At 38.9% G+C, this 23,340-nt stretch overlaps 1 protein-coding gene across 1 annotated transcript; it reads left to right on the forward strand.

The window, feature by feature from the left end:
- The first annotated feature begins 3,922 nt into the window (after positions 1-3,922).
- On the forward strand, positions 3,923-20,340 carry LOC108429583 (ATP-binding cassette sub-family E member 1). Its single transcript, XM_017701431.2, has 18 exons — positions 3,923-4,081; positions 6,097-6,253; positions 6,535-6,620; positions 6,811-6,908; positions 6,990-7,107; positions 7,639-7,776; positions 7,878-7,947; positions 9,407-9,503; positions 12,153-12,242; positions 14,058-14,179; positions 14,516-14,737; positions 16,092-16,151; positions 16,237-16,295; positions 16,399-16,509; positions 16,801-16,943; positions 18,917-19,039; positions 19,207-19,318; positions 19,899-20,340. Exons 2-18 carry the CDS (start codon positions 6,151-6,153, stop codon positions 19,944-19,946), a joined length of 1,800 nt encoding a protein of 599 aa, XP_017556920.1. The 5' UTR covers positions 3,923-4,081; positions 6,097-6,150; the 3' UTR covers positions 19,947-20,340.
- Positions 20,341-23,340: the final 3,000 nt, after the last annotated feature.

Below are 23,340 nucleotides of genomic sequence, written 5' to 3' on the forward strand. Positions count from 1 at the left end.
GGAACAGTTTACCATAGATTTAAACATAACAAAGCATTGGCAATAACGGTACAATCGCGTGTTTGAGAGTGTAATATCAAATGTACCCAAGTACGAGATTGATTGGATTTAGGTTTTTCCTGTTTTCTTGCTTTCCAAGGAAGGTAGAGCCAGAGAACTTGTAGAGAGAACTGATTAATCAGCTCTGCTAGAGTTCCTTTTAGCAGTGAGGGGTCCTGTAATGTTCTGAATTTATGTTCTGTATGTTTGCTAACACTTCCAGCTGAATCCAAAGACAATTGATCAAATTCTCTACTCTAACAGAAAAAGTTACTCAGCACTTTTACAATAAAGAGCGACAGAATGTAAAGGGGTACATTGGTGAGTTGACTATTGTTTTTGCCCTTATTTTCACACTTAGGAGAAAAGTTAAAGCTTTTGTGGATACATAAATTTGTGTGAGAGCAAAGAACAATGCAGTGTATCGCTTAATTATCCAATAAGGTAAACTAACTGGTACTTGTAGAACAACTATAGCCAAGCTATAGGCTTTAGAGTGACATAAATGCCGAAAAAGACTAGCCGTCAATCGTGGTTATTATAAACGGTTACAGCTTTCTCTTTAGCAGGTGGGAAACGAACTAGAACCAGATGTGCTGTTGCTGTGTCGTTAAGCTACCAGCCAGTTTAACACTGGTTTGGATAAAGCTGTAAATTTATGGGCTTAGTAAGGAACAAACATGTTCTGACTTACTGTATCGCATATTTACAGGTATACCCGTAAAATAAATCCTCTGGGTGGGATATTTTGATATGCTAAAACTCCTTATCAAAAATAATACTACCTGTGTTAAAACTACGAGGCTGAATTTAGCTTCTTTTTTCGCAGCTTCTTGTTTGAATATTCCTGTTCCACCTTAGCGGCTGTGAGTAGCTATCACAACCATTAGCAAACAAGACAAAATACTGACCTGTTAGTTCGGTAAAACAGCAAAAATAAGTTAATGTGACTCCGCTGTTAAGTGTTAATAGTGAAATTTCCTCCTATGCTTTTCAACCCTCTTTTTCGCCGGCTGCTTGTTTGAACAAAAAGCTGGCGAATGTCCTGAGAAAATGTCCTCAGAAAATTGTTACTAGCATTAAAATAATAATAAGGCTATCCTGAGAGCCTAAATCAGTTTGTCAGCAGTGAGCAGTGATTATTAAGCTGAGTCTGTACTGTGTTAGCCCAAGTGCAGGTACGTTTGTGGATCTTTTCAAATCAAGCTAAAAGGAGAGATCTATCCTGTTTCAGTGAGCATCGGATGAAAAACTGAGAACTGGAGGGAAACCTGCTGACTTCTGACTTCTTTTCAGTCTGAACATGGAAATGTACAATGCCACTGTAACCCGCTTAAGGCTGCCAGTCAAACGCCATAAATTCTGTCCGCAGTAGATTTAGCTCCCATGTAGCAATATTCATATTTCAACTCTTTAACAACCTCGTAATTCAGAGGATCCAGTGCTATTTGAGAGAAGAATGTTCATAGGACAAAATATGCAATACAGGAAGTTAGAACATTTCAATAAGTTAGCACAGCTCGTCAAAGCACCACTACAGCCCGCCTTAGTTTCGTGTATCTTAATCAAATTGATGCGCAGTAGCTTTAGGTTGCATTTAACAATATGAGTGTTATAGCTCTTTTTACGACCTCATAATTCAGAGGATCCAGTAGTATTCGGGAGAAAACGTACTCAGGACAAAAGGCAAAGGGTTCTGAACATTTTTATTTAATACAGGGTGCGATAGAGACGATTTTTCAAAAAGCATATTCATTCTGCCCATAGAGAAATGAAGCTTAGACCCGGAGTTCCTAATATGGGCATAACAACATGGTGCTGACTACAAAATGATGACATGAGGTTGCGATATACCAGATGTCTGTAACAACAGATGTCCATAAATATCCCAATTAATCTAAGTTAATTTGTAATAAAGACAGATTAAATGAAGATTCTTGCAAGTCTCCATGAGGCTGCTGTATTCATTTACCCCACTATTTATTATCATGGACTATAAATGGACAAAGTACACTGTAGCTAAAACAGCAGTAGCAGTTATGTTGAATTCAACACTGATAGGGCCCAATCCTTCAACATTTACTTGTGGCCCACGTATCACAAGGAATTAATGGAGGACCAGGACAGGGCCAGACATACTAACTGTAACTTTTAACTAAATCTAGTGGTTAAACTAGTGGCTGAGTACTGTGTTCTGACAGTGGTGGTTTAAAAGTGGCAGAGATGCTAATCAGATATAAAGTAATTATGCATTAACACTTGTAGGGATGTAGGATGTCACCCAGGTTCAGGATATAACAGTGTCTATTGTTTGTCTATTTTCATAGATAACTGTGTATCATACAGTGTCAGAAGCCACATAAGCTAGTTGAGATTGCATAAATAACTCGGCCTAGTTCAAGGCCAGTGTGTGATGTATAATGCATGCAGGTTGTATGATGCTAATGAGTGGAGTATACGCTTTTAACTCTGCAGCTACCTTTTGTGTCTTGATGTTCTTACACTGTCTAATATGATATGCATATGCTTGTTTTTTCTCAGAAGTAAAACTTCATAATTACCTATTTCCTACCCCTTCTGCAGTAATGTAGAATCAAGATGGTCAGCTTTTCAAGCAACTTCAGGTAAACAAAATCACAAAAATGCAGTGCACATATATTATTCTGGGGCGGCACGGTGGCGCGGTGGGTAGCGCTGTCGCCTCACAGCGAGAAGGGCCTGGGTTCAATTCCCCGGCTGGGTGACCAGGGTCCTCTCTGTGTGGAGTTTGCATGTTCTCCCCATGTCTGCGTGGGTCTCCTCCAGGTTCTCCGGTTTCCTTCCACAGTCCAAAGACAAAAGTCAGGTCAATTGGACATGCTAAATTGCCCCTGGGTGTGAGTGACTGTCTGTCTGCCCTGCGATGGACTGGCAACCTGTCCAGGGTGTATCCTGCCTTCCACCCAATGACTGCTGGGATAGGCTCCAGCACCCCCCCATGACCCTGACGGAGAAGCAGCTTGGAAAATGGATGGATATATATTATTATCCGCTCCTCATTTAAAAAAATCTTTATTAAAAAAAATTTGCAAATATATATAGTATATATTATTCTCTATATATATTATATATAGAGAATATATTGTATATATTTTACCTCTTTACTATGTGTTTTAAAATATATATTTTAGGATTTATAACCATTTCACGTAACAGCTTTCTGAGAGTTTAGCGGCATTTCCTCATCCCTACTGCTCTTGTGAGTCATCTACTTTTTACTTGGTTACACTTTAATCATTAAACTTTTTTTTCATATTATTATTATTATTGTTATTATTATTATTGTTATTGTTAGTTACAGCACTTGGATTTCTCTGTGATTGGTCTCACCTGTTTCTTTTGAAGTTTATTATTATGGACAGAGCATCTGAGGCTGAGACTGTACCTCATTCTGATTGGATAACGGGACAGAACATTGTGTATGTTGGATTCAAAAAGACCAAATTGGCCAAATACAACCTTTAACACATTTTCAGCTGTACCATTTACTGATGTAGAGACCCAAAGGTGACGTGGTGATTATTTTTTAATAAGACGTGGCCTCCTGTTGATATATTAAGGTCACAAAGCGCTGTGTTTTGGCCACAAATTAAAACATTGACGTCACACGTAAAGTTAACTGCCTGCCTCAATATATTGATTTATGACTTCCATATATTAATTTGTGGCCTATATATAATAAATTGTGTACTCAATATAGTAAATTGTGGCCTCAATATATTAATTCGCGAGCACTTTCTTGATCACCAGAGAAGTTGTAATTAGGTCTCAGGGACACGTATGACGCCATTCCCATTCCCGTTCAGGCCTTCGTGATGAACGGGAGGGAGGCCCCCCCCCAAAAACCAAGATCGCGAAGTTGTTTCGACCAGTTTTGGTCCTCAAAGCTTTCCATACCGCCATATTCCCATCCCTCTGAACCGATCCACGTTGCAGGGAGGAAAACGGTGCGGTACGTGTTAAACACATAAAAACCCCACCGAGCAGGTCAGAGTATTTCGAGGTGAGTTCAAACAAGTTGTGGAAAAAGTTTGCTGTGTTTGTTGTGTTGCCACTGTGTAGCTTTTTACAGTGGTGTGTTCAGCCTCGCCGGTTGGCTGGAATGACGTGTGGCTAGTAGTTAGCTTAGCTTAGCGTCCGAGTCCCAGCTGTTAGAGGCTGTAGTGGCAAGTTATGAGCTCATCTGATTGCAGGACGCCAGGCTGCATTACTTTACAGCGGGCGTGGTGGGAGTTAAATCGGTCCTCGCTCGCTGCCTGTGTTTTGGGCCGTTCAGAGAGGCTCTGGCCTGTGAGTTAGGTTAGTTGCTCTGCTTGGTGACCGCTCCAGTGAGGAGCCTCCAAACTGCTGATGAGAGCACACTCAGGGCAGTGCTTCCAGTTTTGGCCCTGGAATAGCAGCAGCAGCAGCTCTGGACTGCAAATTTCGTTCTTTTATCCATACACTCTAAAAAAAACGACGGTTCTTCAAGGGTTCACTAGTATTGACAGTGGTTGTATATACAACCATGAACACCCAACAACCGTTTGCATGCTTAAAGGATCTTTCAGATGAATGGAGTATGTACTGTATGTGGTCCTTTTTGAAGATGGTTCTATAAAAAAGGTTTTGCTATTGGTACAGATGAACAGAAGTGTGTGTGTGTGTGTGTGTGTGTGTGTGTGTGTGTGTATGTATGTATGTATGTATGTATGTATATATATATATATATATATGTATGTATGTATATGTATGTATATGTATGTATGTGTGTATATATATATATATATATATATATATATATATATATATATATATATATATATATATAAAAACAAAGATTATATGTGGAGCCATGAACTCAAAGAACTATTTGCATGCTTAAATGGTTCTCCAGGTTGATGCAGTACATGTATATATGGAGTCCATACAGTATACTGTATGGCTCCATCCACTAAAGGCATAGACTCTTTATCTTTACTAAAGAACCCTTGAAGAAGCATTTTTTAAGTGCATACCTGTTTTATCTATCCTAACATGTTAACTTTATGAAAGATTCAGAAATGAGCTGATGAGTTAAGTCAGATGCAGGACAATGCTAAAAAACTGGGACTGGCCTAATGTGGTCACTTGTTATGATTACCTAATCTTCTTTCACGTCTGAAGGATTAGGGATGTCGATTTGACAGCTTGAAGCTGGGGAAAAGGACTGACCTCTCCAAACCAGCAAAGCTAAATAAATGATCATTGTTTTTGTAGCCTTAAGTAATCCACCCATGGCTATAACAGGGTCTTGAGCAGGTCTTCAATGGAGAAAATTGTGTTTCTGGACCTGGAAAAGCAAGGACATTCAGTACATGTTTTGGAAAATGTATATCAAAGTACTATAGAGTGAAGAAGGCAGTTTTTTCCACAGAAAAAAAAAACAATTTATAAATAGGATTCTTTACTAATTCTCTCTTATAACTACTATAAGTTAAGTTAAGTGATACTTTTGTTAATCCCACAAACGGGGAAATTGCACCTCCACATTTAACCCATCCGTGAAGTGAAACACCACATACACACACTAGAGGGCAGTGAGCACACTTGCCCGGATTTGTGGGCAGCCCTATCCACGGCACCCGGGGAGCAGTTGGGGGTTAGGTGTCTTGCTCAAGGACACCTCAGTCATGGACTGTTGGCACTGGGGATCGAGCCAGCAACCTTCCGGTCACAGGGCCAGTTAATGTGATTCTTTACTATTAAATGACACACAGAAAGAAAAAACTTAAGATAGGAAGTCTAGAAATATAGATATATTCTATATTTCTAGATATATTCTTCAGGGAAAGAGCCACACAGAAAATGGAGAAGTCTTGTATAGCATTATTTACAGAAAACATTAAGCTGCTGTACCCAACAATCATATTGTATGTGTCTGAATGTAAATTGCTGCTGCTCTGCTCTGACGGTTCATGGATATACGTCTGGACAGTTTAAAGGGGCTGCTGTTGTCATGTGACCAGGTCGTGAAATGTTCTAACCCTGTTTCTGCAGTGTTTAAAGTCCAGAAAGGGGCTCTACTCAGCCCATTCTGATGAGTCAGGCAGGATGTCTGAGAAACCAACCCGAATTGCCATAGTCAACCATGACAAGTGCAAGCCAAAGAAATGCCGGCAAGAATGCAAGAAGAGCTGCCCAGTGGTTCGAATGGGTAAGAGCAGTGGAGGCTTCTACTTCTGTTAACATATCATTTATTCACACACAGACTGTTGTTAACTGTCCGTATATTCAAATCTATTCTCATCTGAATCATATATTTAGTGGAACAAAATAGTGGTTAGCAAAACAGTAATTATAAAAGAGGTAGCTGTTGTGTTCCAGGAGTAATAATCTTTTTCTTTTTTTACACTATTTATTAATTCTAAAATAAAACAAAGTTATATGGCTTTTTGTGTTTCAGACACTTTGTCTAATTGTAAATTATGCTTGCAGGCAAATTGTGTATAGAGGTCACTCCACAGAACAAAATTGTTTGGATATCTGAATCACTCTGTATAGGATGTGGTATCTGCATTAAGGTATGTGAAGCATTTTTTCAGACTTTTGGAAACATTTGCGACCATTTAATACAAGTAACAAGAATCACTCTGTGCCGTCAATTTTTATCGGCTTTTATATTTTGGCTGCAAGGCCATTGCCCAGAAGCAAGTAAACACAGAAAAGTCAGGCTTTTATATGGGTTTTATTTTATTTCAATTGTTTTTGTAGAAATGTCCATTTGGGGCCTTGGCCATTGTCAATCTGCCAAGCAACCTGGAGAAAGAGACTACTCACAGATACTGCGCCAACTCTTTCAAATTGCACAGGTAAGAGGATCAGATTGATCCGCTTGGATAATGTCTGAGGAAAATGCATAAGCTAAAACTGTCTTGTTTTAATCTATACAGGTTACCTATTCCCAGACCAGGAGAGGTTTTAGGACTGGTTGGCACAAACGGTATTGGAAAGTCTACCGCGCTTAAGATCCTTGCAGGCAAACAGAAGCCAAACCTAGGGAAATATGACGTGAGTCAGGGAGAGGAATGTATGTATGAGGAAGAATCCCATTTGACCTTTGTTTTGAGTTTATCTCATAGGCATTGTTTATAGGCTCATTCATACTTGCAGTACTTGCACTGAATTCATGCAGAATGCAGTTCACAGTGAATGAATGAATAAATTAATAGTAAACAATTTTACAAAATCATTTTCTTCTCATTACAGAAAGTAGATGGTACAGCAGTTATCAGAAACACAGGAAGAAGCAATCCTTTCACTGAATAGATCAAAATAATTGTGTGCATGAATGATTGCATATTGCAAATTAGGTATAGTGAAAAATATGTTTCAGTATTAAAAATGCTGTTAGCCCACTGCCTCAGTGATCATCTTCTAGGTTGCATGGACTGATGCATCAAAGCATGGACTTTAATACTTAAAGTACAGGACTTTCTGTGATTACTTGTATTTTTTTAAGAAAACTATTCAACACAGTGTAGTTTAATTCAGGCATTTCTGGTTAAGATGTTATCGGCAACGTCTCTTTCTTGTTGACAGGCCCCCCCTGACTGGCAAGAGATCCTGGCCTACTTCCGAGGTTCTGAGCTGCAGAACTACTTCACCAAAATCCTGGAGGATGATCTGAAGGCCATTGTGAAGCCTCAGTATGTTGACCAGATCCCCAAGACTGTCAAGGTCAGTAGCCCAAGTGCAGATGATCTCTGATCAGCTTTTGCTCGTTTGTAGTATTGATTAGTTCTAAAAGTTGATTATAAGTCTGTGACTTTGTTTCGTAGGGCAGTGTGGGCTCTATTCTGAGCAGGAAGGATGACACTAAGACCGAAGCAGTTGTCTGCGACCAGCTTGGTATGCTCACAAGAGAAAAGATCATGCACTGTAAAGCGAGTTGGCATGACTAGATTAGGTACAGTATGTGTAGGTATAAATGCTGTAGATTTTCATAATATAAAGAGTTCTGGAGTTCTGCAAAGAAATAAACAGTGAAAATTTTCATTACCACAAATGCAGTCAGTCAGCCAGGGAATATTTGGTACATAAAAATTCAGACAAAGTTTAGGCTTTATAATAACTACTACTATTTTCTTTTTTCTGTGCTACGTACTTATGGGCAATTTTGCACTTTACAGTGTCACAAACCACATAAGTAAGTTGTTTTCTGTTTGTGACTAGTGTGTGATTTGAACTACATGCCAAGTGTAGTTAGTGGGGGTTAAGCTTCTGTTATGTTTTAGCTGCATTAGCCTTCAAATGTGTAAAACTAAAGCTTCAAACTTCAGATGCCCACTACATTTGGGATAAGGGAGGGTGGAAATTGTGTCATTTATTTCTTTAGGCTGCCTTCAGAATTGGCAGATTTGCTTCCAATGAAACGAACCCTGTTGCAATTGCTCTGTTAGTGTAGTTCATTAGAGCAAGTGAAAATACTGCCATCCCAACTCTGGTTTGCACTGAATAAGCCACGTGGTCAGCCTTGGTTTGCTTCGAAATGATTTCTGGCACGGTTTGTTTGAAGTGTGAATGCAATAGAGAGCAAATACATCTAAACAGACTAATGACAGAATAAACCATTGTCTCCTTGCTTGCATTAATTTTTGGAAAATGAAAAAGAACGTTTCCCATGCTGTTTTGACGCGTTTGTGTTTTATCATCTCTTCATAAAGCTTTGATTATAATAGAATGGATAGTTTTGGTTTTGAAATGAGTCTGAGGCATGTTTGAAATGATAGAATCATGAATGTGCACATTTGACCGCACACATAAATTATAGCTTGTATTAGGTGACAAGGTTTCTCCGTTTTGTAAAAGCAGTAAGCCACTTCAGGATGTAACAGGGACTTCCCTCTGTTTCACGTCATGCAAAAACAGTAATGCGGAGGCTTATCGTGGTTTATTGGTCTAAAGTCACCAGACAGATCAAACATAAATAAAGCCAAGCTGACATGGAACAGAGAATTACATGACTCAGAAAGTTAAGTGGACATGGTCACAGTGATTGTACATCATAAAACCTGCCAGATCACTTTTATTCTTGTGACTTTGGCTTATATCTTTTGGTTCGATGTTAAATAGGTTATTGTGAACGCTAAACCAACCAGAACTAAAATGCAACGTGTCTTTTTTTTTTCTACTGTGTTTCACACCAAGGAAACTGAATTACAAGTATAAATGTACCCTTTATGGTTTGGATGACCTGTAGGTCCAGTGTAGGTGAATATATTGTGATGGTGTTAACTGTAGTCTCAGATCTTTCAATCTCAATGAAAAGAGCAAGTTTTTTGCATTGTTGATCTTTGTGTTGACACAGATCTGACTCATCTCAGGGACAGGAATGTTGAGGATCTGTCAGGAGGAGAGTTGCAGCGATTTGCCTGCGCTGTGGTGTGCATCCAGAGGGCTGACATGTAAGGTCCTAAAATACTATTTTTATACTTCATTAGGGTACTTTACAGTACCCTGTACACTGTTAGTACTGTGTGCAGATATTGTGGCCTTTGAAGGAGCAATTTGGGTTCTCCACATGGTTTTTGTGAACAGATTCAGCCTGTTGACTGTCAACATGGATTTTCTTCCTAAATTATCATTCAAGACTATATCTAGGATTAAAGCTTTGAGATTTGATCATATTCATTTAATCTTGTGATAATGGTAAAGCAATTTGAATAAACAATACATTCACTTACAAGATTTTTCCAAATACTTCCTTTTCTACTCCACCCCACAAACTAAGGTTCCAATTAAGTTTAAAAAAAAAAAAAAAAAAAAATTAAAAATACAATAATAATGTATGCAATAATTATTTGTTATAATAATAACAATGATTAGTAGTAAAAAGTGCTTAGGATGTATAATAATAGTTAATAGTAATAAATATTGGTAAGTTTTTCCTATTCAGCAGTTAATGTCTTGAGCTTCTCTTATTCTTGGGGCAGTCGTGGGCTGGAGGTTAGGGAGCTGGCCCTGTGACCGGAAGGTTGCCGGTTCGATCCCCAGGCCGACAGTCCATGACTGAGGTGTCCTTGAGCAAGACACCTAACCCCCAACTGCTCCCCGGGCGCTGTGGATAGGGCTGCCCACTGCTCTGGGCAAGTGTGCTCACTGCCCCCTAGTGTGTGTGTGTGTTCACTAGTGTGTATGTGGTGTTTCACTTCACGGATGGGTTAAATGCGGAGGTGGAATTTCCCTGGTTGTGGGATCAACAAAAAAAAAAGTATCACTTATTTTTATAGAAAATATGAGAACAGATTTATTAACAGAATGTTTGAAAATGAAAGGATGATGGTTGCAGCCCTAACTAGTATAAATCTCTACACTGTGTGCACAATTATTAGGCAAGTGAGTATTTTGACCATATTATCATTTTAGGCATATTTTCTAACTCCAAGCTGGATAAACCTGAAATGCTTAATGGATTTAACCATAGCAGGTGATGTGTATCTGTGTAATGAGGGAGGGTGTGGCCTAAGGAGGTCAACACCCTATATCAAGGTGTACATAATTATTAGGCAGCTTTTTTCTTTATGCAAAATGGGCCAAAAAAGAGATTGAACTGACTCTGAAAAGTTAAAAATTACCAAAAGTCTCTCAGAGGGATGCAGAACTCTTGAAATTGCTAAGATATTGGGGCGTGATCACAGAACCATCAAACGTTTTGTTGCAAATAGTCAACAGGGTCGCAAGAAACGTGCTGAGAAAAAAAGACGCAAATTAACTGCCAAGGATTTGAGAAGAATCAAGTGTGAAGCGACCAGGAACCCATTATCTTCCAGTTCTGTCATATTCCGGAACTGCAACCTAGCTGGAGTATCAAGAAGTACAAGATTTTCAGCGCTCAGAGACATGGCCAAGGTAAGGAAGGCTGAAACCTGACCACCACTGAACAAGACACATAAGCTGAAGTGTCTGGACTGGTCCAAGAAGAATCTGAAGACAGAATTTTCAAAGGTTTTATGGACTGATTAAATGAGAGTGACTCTTGACGGACCAGATGGATGGGCCCGTGGCTGGATCAGTAACGGGACAGAGCTCCACTTCGAGTCAGACGCCAGCAAGGTGGAGGTGGGTACTGGTATGGGCTGGTATTATTAAAGATGAGCTGGTTGGACCTTTTCGGGTTGAAGATGGGCTCAAAATCAACTCCCAAGCCTACTGCCAGTTTTTAGAAGACACTTTCTTTAAGCAGTGGTACAGGAAGAATCTGCATCTTTCAAAAAGACAATGATTTTTATGCAGGACAATGCTCCCTCACATGCATCCAAGTACTCCTCTGCATGGCTCGCCAGTAAAGGCATTAAAGATGAAAAAGCTATGACGTGGCCCCCTTCCTCACCCTACCTGAACCCAATTGAGAACTTGTGGGCAATTCTTAAACGGGAGATTTACAGTGAAGGAAAACAGTACACCTCTCTGAACAGTGTCTGGGAGGCTGTGGTTGCTGCTGCACAAAAAGTTGATCGTCAACAGATCAAGAAACTGACAGACTCCATGAATAGAAGGCTTATCGCTGTTATTGGAAAGAAGGATGGCTATATTGGTCACTAATTTTTTTTTTTTTATTATTTCTCAGAAATGTTCATTGGAAAGCTTTGAGTTTTGTTTATAATTCTCACTTGAACAGATGAAAATAAAGTGCGATGGGGAAAATGTGGGTTTTTCATTTAGCTGCATAATAATTCTGCACCATTATAGTTGCCCAATAAATGTGCACATATATATTCTCCTAAGAAAGCCAAAACTTCACTTTATTTTTCTTAAACATTCATGTTTGAGCTTTATTAACATTTTGGATTAACCGAGAGCACTGTAGTTGGTCATTAATAAAAAATAATCCTCAAAAATAAGACTTGCCAAGCAATTGTGCCCACAGTGTATGTAAAACAGACCTACCATGTCATTTTATGATGGATTAAAACATTCAATATTCAAAACAATGTTTAAACTTGATTTGCAGTTAACAAACCTGAATTGTCCACTACGTCATAACACGCCACCTTTTGTCATGCTCATGAATGAACTTGTCCTCGTGCTGCTATTCTTTGTTCTTTGTGTGTCAGTTTCATGTTTGACGAGCCCTCCAGTTACCTGGATGTGAAGCAAAGGTTAAAAGCTGCCATCACTGTGCGCTCCCTTATCACACCAGACAGGTGAGCAGTTCCCAGTAGAGCTACATGCCGCTGCTGTTCCAAATATGGCTGTTCTCTTGTGTCTTTCAAGTGCTTTACAGCTGAAACAGGAACCAAGACATCACCAAATGGCTTAACATTTTGGATTAATTATGCCAAAGCAGTAGACATTCCATGATTTATTTTTTTTTCTGTTTTCACAGCATTTTGGATTGGTCAGCACCATTCAAACATTTTAAATGAAATTTTCTTTTTTTTTTTTTTTTTTTTTTTTTTTTTTTTTTTTTTTTTTCTTTTTTTTGCACAAGGCTTTTCGCCTGAGACCACAAGTGTATCTGTTGTATTTGCTGTTATTTAGGAGTGGGCAATGTGACAAAAATATCATATCAAGATACTTAGATATTTTCACTATACATGATTCATGTCACAACATTTTAACACACAGGCACAATACTGTAGTGCCTTAATTTAAAAACCTATCAAAACTCTGTGATTTATATGCAAGATTTCACGTACTGTACTGCACTAAATCCAATTGAACAGGACTAAATCTCAGCATGCCTCAATAACACTATGTCTGAGTATCTGCCGACATGGATACAAATCCTATAGTGTTTGTTTTTTTTTTTGGTTTATTTTATTAAATACTCTCTTGAAAATCTATGCTGTTAATAGTACATGTGTCTGGATGAGCTTTCCTTAACCTAGCCATCTAAATAACCTCATAACCAGACTGTGAAACAAATATTCTACTCCCCTAAAGGAAGAAATACATAGACCACAGCATGACTCAATTATACAATATTGCTGTTTCTTTTTATTTAAACTGTTTTCACACACAATTTCACAGCATTTTGGATTGGTCAGCACCTTTCAAACATTTTAAGTGAAATTTTAAGTGCAACAAGTTTTAACACTCAATATACAGTAATAACAAGTTGCAGTGTAACCCATAATTTATAACTTAACATAAAAACACTAGCATAGTATAAAATGTACAGTGGAAAACAGTACAGCAGACATGACATCTTAAGGAACGCGAGGCTACTATGCCTGGTATCAAGTTAGCTACATTACAAGTTCCACACAGCTGACACGATGACCACGCTGCTGACAGGTCTTACTCACATTTGAGCTACTGTTCACATGACACATGCTGCTCTTCTGTCATGTGACTAGGGCTATCAGAACTGCCCAAAAATTATGAATACACGGCTTCGAACTGTTCAAATATGTTTGCGTGCTTTATATCCACAAGAGGGCAAACCGGTACAATAAAAGCATCAGATACAGTTGTCCCTCAAAATCACATTTCCCTTTATGAGTCACATTGGGTGTGCACCTATTTCTTGCTGATTTCTTCTCAGTTAATAGCACTGCAACTCCTAAAAAGGTTTAAGAAAGGTGTAAATCTTCACTTTGCGGTCAACTGGATTATTAAATTGAGACATGCACCCATTTTGTTTTCCATTGGTTGAGTGCTGTGTTTGCACATGCCTGTGACCATCTTTTATCTGGGGGAAGGTGAATTTTTTGGAGGAACTGAGTTGGATGCATTTTTGAGATGTGCCCTCAGGCTGGAATGGTAGGCTAAGTACAGCTTACATGGCTTGCATACACCTTTATCTTGAAGCTCCACAATTTTGCCATCTACAGAGCTTTAAGTTCTGCTCCAAAGTATTTCCAAACACAGCTTTTTAGATTGCTCAAAGTGCAAATCACTCTCTCCTCCTTCTGTCACCATGTTGCATATCACTGTTGTTAATGTTGTGCTGTTATTAATACTCTGCATAACATTAACCCTGGCTTCTGCTCTTTTTCTCTGAATTCCTTTAGGTACATTATTGTTGTGGAGCATGACCTTAGTGTTCTGGACTACCTGTCTGACTTCATCTGCTGTCTGTATGGAGTACCCAGTGCATACGGCGTTGTTACTATGCCTTTCAGCGTCCGAGAAGGTACTGAACTCTCCAACTTGCTGAAAAGAAATCTGTGCATTTCTGAATTGTTTACTGAAACACAGTAGCAGCAGTGAACCATAACAAGGAAGCAGTGAGTGCTAAATATTGTGAAGTCTAAAGGTAAAATGCTTTGCCACTGCTTATGCTAACTATTATTATTTGTTAACCATATTAGAAATGATGTTTGACCTATTCCTTTAAGTAGCTGGTCTTGGTACTCTTCAGTTGCTGCACATACAGAATAACAGTTTCTCATTTGATGCCCCCAGAATTGAGAAGACTGGGTATAGAGACAGCTCTAGGGACAGCTCTAACCCTGAATGTTGATCTTAGGCATCAACATCTTCCTGGATGGATATGTGCCAACGGAGAACCTTCGGTTCCGAGAGGCCTCCCTGGTGTTTAAGGTAGCTGAAACAGCCACCGAGGAGGAGGTGAAGAAGATGTGCCGTTACCAGTACCCCAACATGAAGAAGGTCATGGGGGATTTTGAGCTGCAGATTGTGGAGGGCGAGTTCACGGACTCTGAGATCATGGTCATGCTTGGAGAGAATGGTGAGGTGCAGCTGCGAGTTAAGAAATTATATGACGTTTTTGTTATTTTGTCATTTTATCTTTTGTTTATTTTAATTGTTTCTAATTTATAACATTAGGCTTCAGGTACTAGAGTTGAAAATGAGCTAGTTGGAGAACACTTGTACTTTTAGGTTTATCAGTGTGCATGCAATAAATAATAATAGTCAATTTCCAGCGAGGGATTAAACCTAGCCCTTTTTTTTCAATGAATAATCCCCATTGAAAATGCTGTGTAGTCCAGGAAAAGTCACAAAAAAAGAATTAGTACAGACTAAATTTCTAAGTTTCAGCTTCACACAACCTAACAAATAGAACAGCGCTTATCTTGTTTCACAAAGATGATTTCCAGCTTTGTCTGTTAAGCCAGGTTTCGATATTCAAGCTATAATTAGTCCTTGCGTGTATGCACAAGTGTGACACCTATGACAATCAGCCAGTCATGTGACACAAGGTGGAGTCCTAGTTTTTGTTTTTTGTTTCTTTTTTCAGTGTAAATATATAATAAGTAGATCTTTAATAACTAAAAAATGCTTTCACTATTTTATTGCTTATTGGAGTAATAATTGCTTTATATTCTTTACATATAATAGTATGAAAATCAGTGTTCTTTGCATAATGGATGCCACAAACCAAAAAAAAATGACCAGAGGGGTCCACCTCTGTCAGTTCCTGACTGTGCAGGATAGGTATGCAGAATAAGTTGCCAGGAAGATGTACTCTGTTAAAATCCATCCATCATCATGATGAGGAATATTCATGGTTTGATCGAACTGAGCTTAAAGTTAGTTGGCTAAGCAAGAAATCCTGCTTCGTCATAGTATTTTACAAAATAGGATTTCTCAGTTAACCAGATAACTTGAGCCCAAAGCTGAGGATTGTCCAATATGAACGCCGTCAGCTTTTTTCTATTGGAGAGGCTTGACTTTGAGCTTAAGTGATTTGCCTAAACTTAGAACTCCTGTTTTGTGAAATACCCTGCAGGTCTAGGCTTAATTCTGCTCTGGAAAATTGGTTCAAAATGTGCGCAACTCTGATCTAAATCATAAACACATTTACATTTTAGTGTTCTGCCTCCTGTACTCGATTCAATTCACTAGTGATCAGCAGCTCCAGTTTAATAATAATATTATTAATAATAATCTTACTGCTTATGGGTGTAGATGGGAGAGAATGGCTGAAGGATGAAAAAACAAAATTGCCAGAAACTAATAAGACACAAAAGTAGGATGCTTAGCATTCACAGCAAAACATGTGGTTTTGAAGAGTCTAAGAACCCTCATTGTTTTCTGTTTCTCCATGTGAAATAGTATTAATATCAAATCCATTCTTTCAGGCACGGGCAAAACCACATTTATCAGGATGCTTGCTGGTCGACTAAAACCAGATGATGGGGGTGGGTGACTTTATTCTGTGAGTATTAGTGTTTTTGGCTGCCACCAGTATAGGTAACAGTCTAAATTCTACCTCTTCTGTTCTAGGAGAGGTTCCGATTCTCAACGTCAGCTACAAACCTCAAAAGATCAGCCCCAAATTCAAAGTATGATGCTATGCGGTCCTACAATTTGTGTATTATGGGTAATGAGCAACACCCCTACTCACCCCTAATGCTTGCTATGTGTGGTCTTTGTGTTTCCCTGCAGGGTAGTGTGCGTGCCCTGCTCCACGAGAAGATCAGAGATGCGTACACACACCCACAGTTTGTCACAGACGTCATGAAGCCAATGCAGATTGATAGCATCATAGATCAGGATGTGAGTGTTTGCCATTTTGTATTCTGTCCTTTGTTAGCAATAAGTACAAAAGACACTGATGAACCTTTCCAAAGAGGAGCGTTGCATGTAGAATTTTATAGTTTTGGTCTATGGCTTATATGACCATAATCACCTGAAACAGAGAGAAATCCAGGTGTCTGGTCCTAGTTTAAGGCTTTGTTTTCTTTGTGAAATTCTCCCTGAACTCTCAATAATTATTAAGGTTTAGCAGCATTAAAAAGGGGAAGACCCTTGCTCTGTTTTAAGCCTGTTTTGTGTGCTGGTTCACAGGTTCAGAACTTGTCAGGCGGAGAGCTTCAGAGAGTGGCGCTGGCCCTGTGTTTGGGTAAACCAGCGGACGTCTACCTGATAGATGAGCCCTCAGCTTACCTGGACTCAGAGCAGCGTCTGATGGCTGCCAGAGTTATCAAACGGTAACTTCTGTAATTACAGGTTTGACAGTGTAGTCCAACAGAATATAGTAAATGCTCCCCCTGATCTCTGTTCCAGCAGTCAACATTAAAAAGTAAAAATATATGAACTGATTAACCAAATGTGCCTAATATTCTTTTGGTCCTCTCCACGTCACTCAAACAGCTTTGACCTGCCGAGGCGTGGACTCTGGAGGTACACTGTGGTATTTGGCATCAAAACATTAGTAGCAGATCTTTGAAGTTCTATAACTTGGGTTGTGTAGCCATTGCGGATTGAAGTTCTGCTTCTCTACGATGCTCACTCAGTTTGACACTTGGGGACAGGGCAACACCTTGCACTCTTAATCATGCCCCTAAAGCCATTCTTGAGCAACATGTGCAGCGTGGAAGGGCACGTTATCCAGCTGAAAAAGGCCACTTAAATTAGAGAATAACTTTGCATTTAAGGGTGAACGTGGTCTGCAATGTTGTTTAGGTAGATGGCATGTTTCAAAATGACATCCACATCCCAGGCCCAGGGTTTCCCCATATAACATTGCCCAAAGCGACTCCCTCCACCAGTTTCTATTGTTCCCACAGTTTGCCCTGGTGCCATGAGTTCCCCTGGTAAACACTGCACGTGTACCTTGATGTCCATATGATATAAGCCAAAACGAGACTCCAAAGTCAGCCCTCACATGCCTTTTATTGGCGCTTTCGACAATGAAAAGGGCTTAGCTTAGGCATTTTGATCAGTCTGTGGCTGCGCAGCCCTGTACACAACAGGGTGCGATGGTCTGTGTTGACACATTCTTCCTGTAACCACCATTAAAAATTATGCCACAGTAGCCCTTTTGTCATTTTGGAGCAGACTTGATATGCTTTGTCGCCCTTTGTTGCATCTATACATCTTGCACACCCAGTGCCCTGTCATAGGTTGTAGTTTGTCCCTCCTCAGACCAGTGTTGATGAGTACTCTCCGCTGCTGACCGGGAACACCCCATAAGAATGGCCGGTTCTGAGATGCTGTGACCCAGCTTTCAGACCATAATGATGAGGCCCTTACCCAAGTTGCTCAGTTCTTCACACATGCCCATTTCTCCTGCATCCAAACTGTCCACTGTGAGAATCAACTTTGTAGTTCTACAATTACAGACTGTAGTCCACCTGTTTCTCTGCATACTTTCTTAGCTCCCTTTTACCCTGTTCTTCAGTGATCAGGACACATTAACATATTAAGGAAAAAATAAGACATACAGCATGAAATGTGCTTTAACTATTGCACAGGTCGCTTTTTGTTGTATTTTTTCTTCAATATGTTAGTCAACCAATAAAAAAAACATTAAAATATGCCAAGGTGTGGTAAATTATTTTCAAAGACCTGTACAAACATGCCATTTGACCGGTCAATTTTTCAGAAAAAATGTACAGTACTGTGCGAAAGTCCTAGGCACCCAAGACACATTTTCAAAATCTATTTATTTGTGTAGTATGTGTTTATTTGCTGAGAAAAGTGTTAATATTTGAATAAACAATGTATAGAATATTAGATGCCTAGAACTTTCGCACAGTACTGTATGTAAGGCTGTTAATCTGGGCCGTAACCATTTGATGGTCTGTAAAAAAAAAAAATAAAAATCAGTGTTAGAATAAATCAAATATTACATTGTTATTGTGTAAGCTTAACCATTTTCAAACCTCTCCTTCAAGAGCCTCTAGTTTATCTAATTCTTAATGAAATTAAATCATTTGTACTCCTGATGGAATTTAACAAAACCATGCAATGTCTGGAGCGCAACAAGAAAAAAAAAAATCTTGTTACGTTGTACCTTGTTTGTTTATTTGTATTTATTCTAATGCTATTACTTTATGCTTCCAAGATAATTACAAACAATTTTCATGGCTGCTCAAGACTTTTGATCAGCACTGTATATTGAATAGTAATAAATGTCTAGTTTTGTCTAGTGAAATGTGTGGTTGCCATATTTCCCCAGATTCATCCTCCATGCGAAGAAAACTGCCTTTGTGGTTGAGCACGACTTCATCATGGCCACATACTTGGCTGACCGTGTTATTGTGTTTGATGGTATTCCATCGAGAAAGACAACTGCCAACACGTAAGTATGCATGAGATGATATTTGAAGAAAAAATTATTATTAACCAAAATAATTTTTGAGCCAATTGTTTTACGCAAAGTAACTTCTGTGGGAATGTTCCTTTCACTTAGAATAACCCTCAGTGAGTGTTTTTATGCTCATGAATATTTCTTAATCTGTCTCTTAGGCCACAGACGCTGCTTGCCGGTATGAACAAGTTCCTTTCACTCCTGGAGATTACATTCAGGAGAGACCCCAACAACTTCAGACCACGAATCAACAAGCTCAATTCCATTAAGGTGCACAGTGCTACTTTTCAACTGTCTAGTCCAGTTTTTCCCACCCCTGAACCTGGTAGTTCCAATATATGCACATTTTAGGGTTTCCCTTCTCCAACACACCGTCTAATCAGCTCATTAAAAACCACTTAACAAAGCTAAGGTGCTGTGTTGAAGCAGGTGAAGCATTTGTAGTCAACTATTGAACTTGTACAGCATCCTTTCTACTGGAACAATACAATCTCATTTAGACTGCAGCTGTCCAGATTAGTCCAAAAAGGATGTGACATTTTATTTGATTTACATCATTTTAGATTAAGTGTTAGGTGATAAAAGCTGTAGTATAAAGTTATTATTTGATTCCTTATCCTTTTCAGTTCATGCACTGGGATATGTAATAATAATGTGGACTTTTCTTTAGCTTGATTGTATTTGTGTCTTCTATATTTGCCCTTTCTGTGAGGAATAGATCATAAGCCAGCATATGAGTGTGAGCCAAATCGAAACGGATTTTTAGATTTCAGCTTGTACATTTTAAAGCTTGTATTTGTGTTTTCACTGCACTCAAGTCTGCTTTTTTATTTATTTATTTATTTTACAGGACGTGGAGCAGAAGAAAGGTGGCAACTACTTCTTCCTCGACGACTAGCTTCACATTTCACAATGCAATCCGTCCACCCCCCAAAGTTATTTAGTTCAGTGAGAGTAAGAAAAAGGAGAAATGAGTTTGCTGCTTTTGAGGTCCTTCATATGGACTGTGGACCTGCTGCTTTAAGCTAGCTTCTGCCTCTGTTGTTACCTGGGCTTGGCCTACTACCAACGTCCATGGAGTCATAATCTATCTCAATCTATATCATATTTTAATGGAAACACTCAATAAATGTACTCATCTCCTCTGCATGGTTGTTCTTAATGTATTTTCAGTGTTTGACCACCAGAGGGCAACTGACTACATGTACTGGCATTACACATGCATAAATATGGCTCTAAACTCCCATGTCTTTTAAGGTGTTAATTAAAAGTTATATGGATGAGAACGCCTACTCTTGTTTTCGGTGTATGAATTTCAACTCTTTTCCTCTAGGATACACATTAATCATCAAAAGTATTTTCCAGCAGAACAAGTGAAGAAACACTTGAATATGAAAAATGACGTGACTAGAGGGCTGACTACAGATGAATGCTAAAACACGATCATATTCCAATGTTGTTCCTAGTACAAGACCATGCTATGGTTCATAGAAAAAATATGCACATATATATACAGTCATGTGAAGAAGTAAGTACACCCTATAAAAGGTTTAGACCTTTTCAAACATGTTTGGACATACAGATATCTGGTCTTCATTTAAGCAATGTTGACAGATAATGGTAATATAATTTAACTAATAATCATCCTTTCTGTAGTTGAAATAAACACATGCAATTTCCTTATATGGGAAAAAGGTAACTACACCCTTGGGTATGTGTGTGTATGTACAAGCAAAAGCACTTTGCTTTTCCCTATTAAGTTTTTCTAGCCCATATACACAGAAGTGCAAATGTAAATAGGGGTTGGGATAGTGTAGTGGGTAACACCTCTGCCTACACTACACCGATAAGAGTCCTTGGGCAAGACTCCTAACACCACCTTCGCCTACCTCTGTAAAATGATCAAATTGTAAGTCGCTCTGGATAAGAGCATCAGCCAAATGCTGCAAATATTAATTTTGTGTATGAATTTGAATTACGTTTCTAACAATGCACATTTTTATACATCATTTAGTCAGCATTTTCCAATTTGCACTTGAATAAAGTGGACCGTTTACAGAAAAAACTAATGATTATCTGGAAACAACTGTGAATGTCAAGGTCTGTGATATATTAATAGTGATAATGGTGAGTAAGTTCTTGTAGTTGGCATGTTGAATGCGGGAGAAATGGGCAGGTGTGAACGCCAGAACAACTTTGACAAGGGCCAAATATGACCAGACGACTGGGTCAAAGCATCTCCAACTTGTTGGCTCAGTAGTGGCGAGTACCTACAGTTTGTCTGAGGAGAGGCAAACCATAAACCAGCAAGGGATTTCTTACATCATGCAGACAGCTGGTGTACACCAGTGGTGGACGAAGTACAAAAAAATCATGTACTTGAGTTAAAGTAGATACCCAAGGTAAAATATTACTCCCTTTAGACCTCCACTTGAGTAAAAGTACAAAAGTATTTGCCTTGCAATGTACTTAAGTATCAAAAGTACTAAAGTACTAAAAGATTAATTATGGCTCTAATGTCCTTTTACCATTTTTGTAACAAGACTCTTGTTTCATTAACTCATTTTAGGTGAGAATATTCTAGTGTCCTTATAACACCAATCTTTTAATGGAATGTCATTAATTAGTTTGATGCCGATGTCTATTAAAATGGTCATCAGCACAAAACACTGAAGGCAAACAGTTTCCATTAGGTAGAACTGAGTGGCTCTGAAATCACTTTTGGCAAGCAAGCAAAGTTTCAGTTTAAGATTTATTTGCAACCTAGTTTACATAAAAATAAAACTTAATTTTAAAAAATGTAAAACTTGCTTTAAATTCAGGGTCACAAATGAGTTTTTCCTTTACTATATTGCATCTATAGGTCTCTGTTCATAAACATAAACTAGTCGAACCAATTTACTATAAAATTAAAGTGTTTATATATATATACACACACACACACACACACACACTTTCTAAGCTGCTTCTCCCTCAGGGTCGCAGGAGCCTATCCCATCAGGCAGAAAGCAGGATACACCCTGATCAGGTCACAAGCCCATCACACAGCAGACAGACATTCACTTTCACTCACACTCACACCTAGGGGCAATTTACCATGTCCAGTTGGCCTAACTGCTTGTCTTTGGACTGTGGGAGGAAACCGGAGAACCTGGAGGAAACTCATGCAGATACAGGGAGAACTCCATGCAGAAAGGGCCCTGGTTGCCCAGCCACAGAATTGAACCCAGGCCCTTTTCAGAAAAATTCTGAAAAAAGAGAGATGTCAGTCACAACTGCACATGTGTACATATTTCTACAGTATATTGTGGTCTATTTACACAAAGTTAGGTTAGAGTCAGGAGTTTCTTCCATCATTTATGTTGGAATAGACACTCCCAAAATTTTATGCTGCTGCACTTATGTTGAACCATATGCTTGCATTGGGTCGGTATGTCCAACAGGTCAAAACAAGCTCAAAACAAGTGCGCACTGTGACCTGAATGGTGTGCTTGCTTTGTGTTTCTTTCGTTTTGACATGTTACGTTTTTATACACACATAAGCCAAAAGGAATGAAAGACTTTGCATAATGTAGTGGAGTGAAAGTAAAAAGTCGCCTAAAATAGAAATATTCAGTAAAGTACAGCTACATGAAAACTACTTAAGTGCAGTAGCAAATTACATTTACTTAGTTACTGTCCACCACTGGTGGGCACTGTTTACCTGGAGAAGTGATGGCACCAGGATGCACTGTGGGAAGAATACAAGCCTCTGAGGGAATGTGTTGCTCGCTGTGACATTCAGCTGGGAAACCCTGGTTCCAGGCATACATAGATATGTCAATTTGACATGTGCCACCTATCCAAACAACACTGCAGGCCAGGTTCACTCCTTCATGGCATTCAGTATTATTCAATGTGTGCAGCCATATTTGAGCCTGATTTTTGTCTCTGCCTCTGCCCATTATTTATTATAGTCTATTCAAAAGTACTTGACATGTTTTGGGATAAGTATATAATCACTTAGGTAGTTTGCACATTGCTAATTGAGGTATAAGAATTTCATTTCTTGTTAGCTGCATTAGCTTCAGCATTCCAGTGCAAAACTAAAGAGGTAAACTTCAATTTCAAACACGGCTTGGGTGATTGGCTGTATTTGTGGTGGAAATATGATTTTTCTCTGAACTGTTCCTCCAACAGTAACACTAACAGCCAGCGTTGTGTCTAATGCTGAGAGCATAATGGTGGGTGAGAGAAAGTGGGGACCAGTGGATTAATGAAAAGAGGTTTCTGTTGATTTAGAAGGACGACAA

This window comes from Pygocentrus nattereri, chromosome 5 (assembly GCF_015220715.1).
Source record: "Pygocentrus nattereri isolate fPygNat1 chromosome 5, fPygNat1.pri, whole genome shotgun sequence".
In the NCBI taxonomy this organism is placed as follows: domain Eukaryota; kingdom Metazoa; phylum Chordata; class Actinopteri; order Characiformes; family Serrasalmidae; genus Pygocentrus; species Pygocentrus nattereri.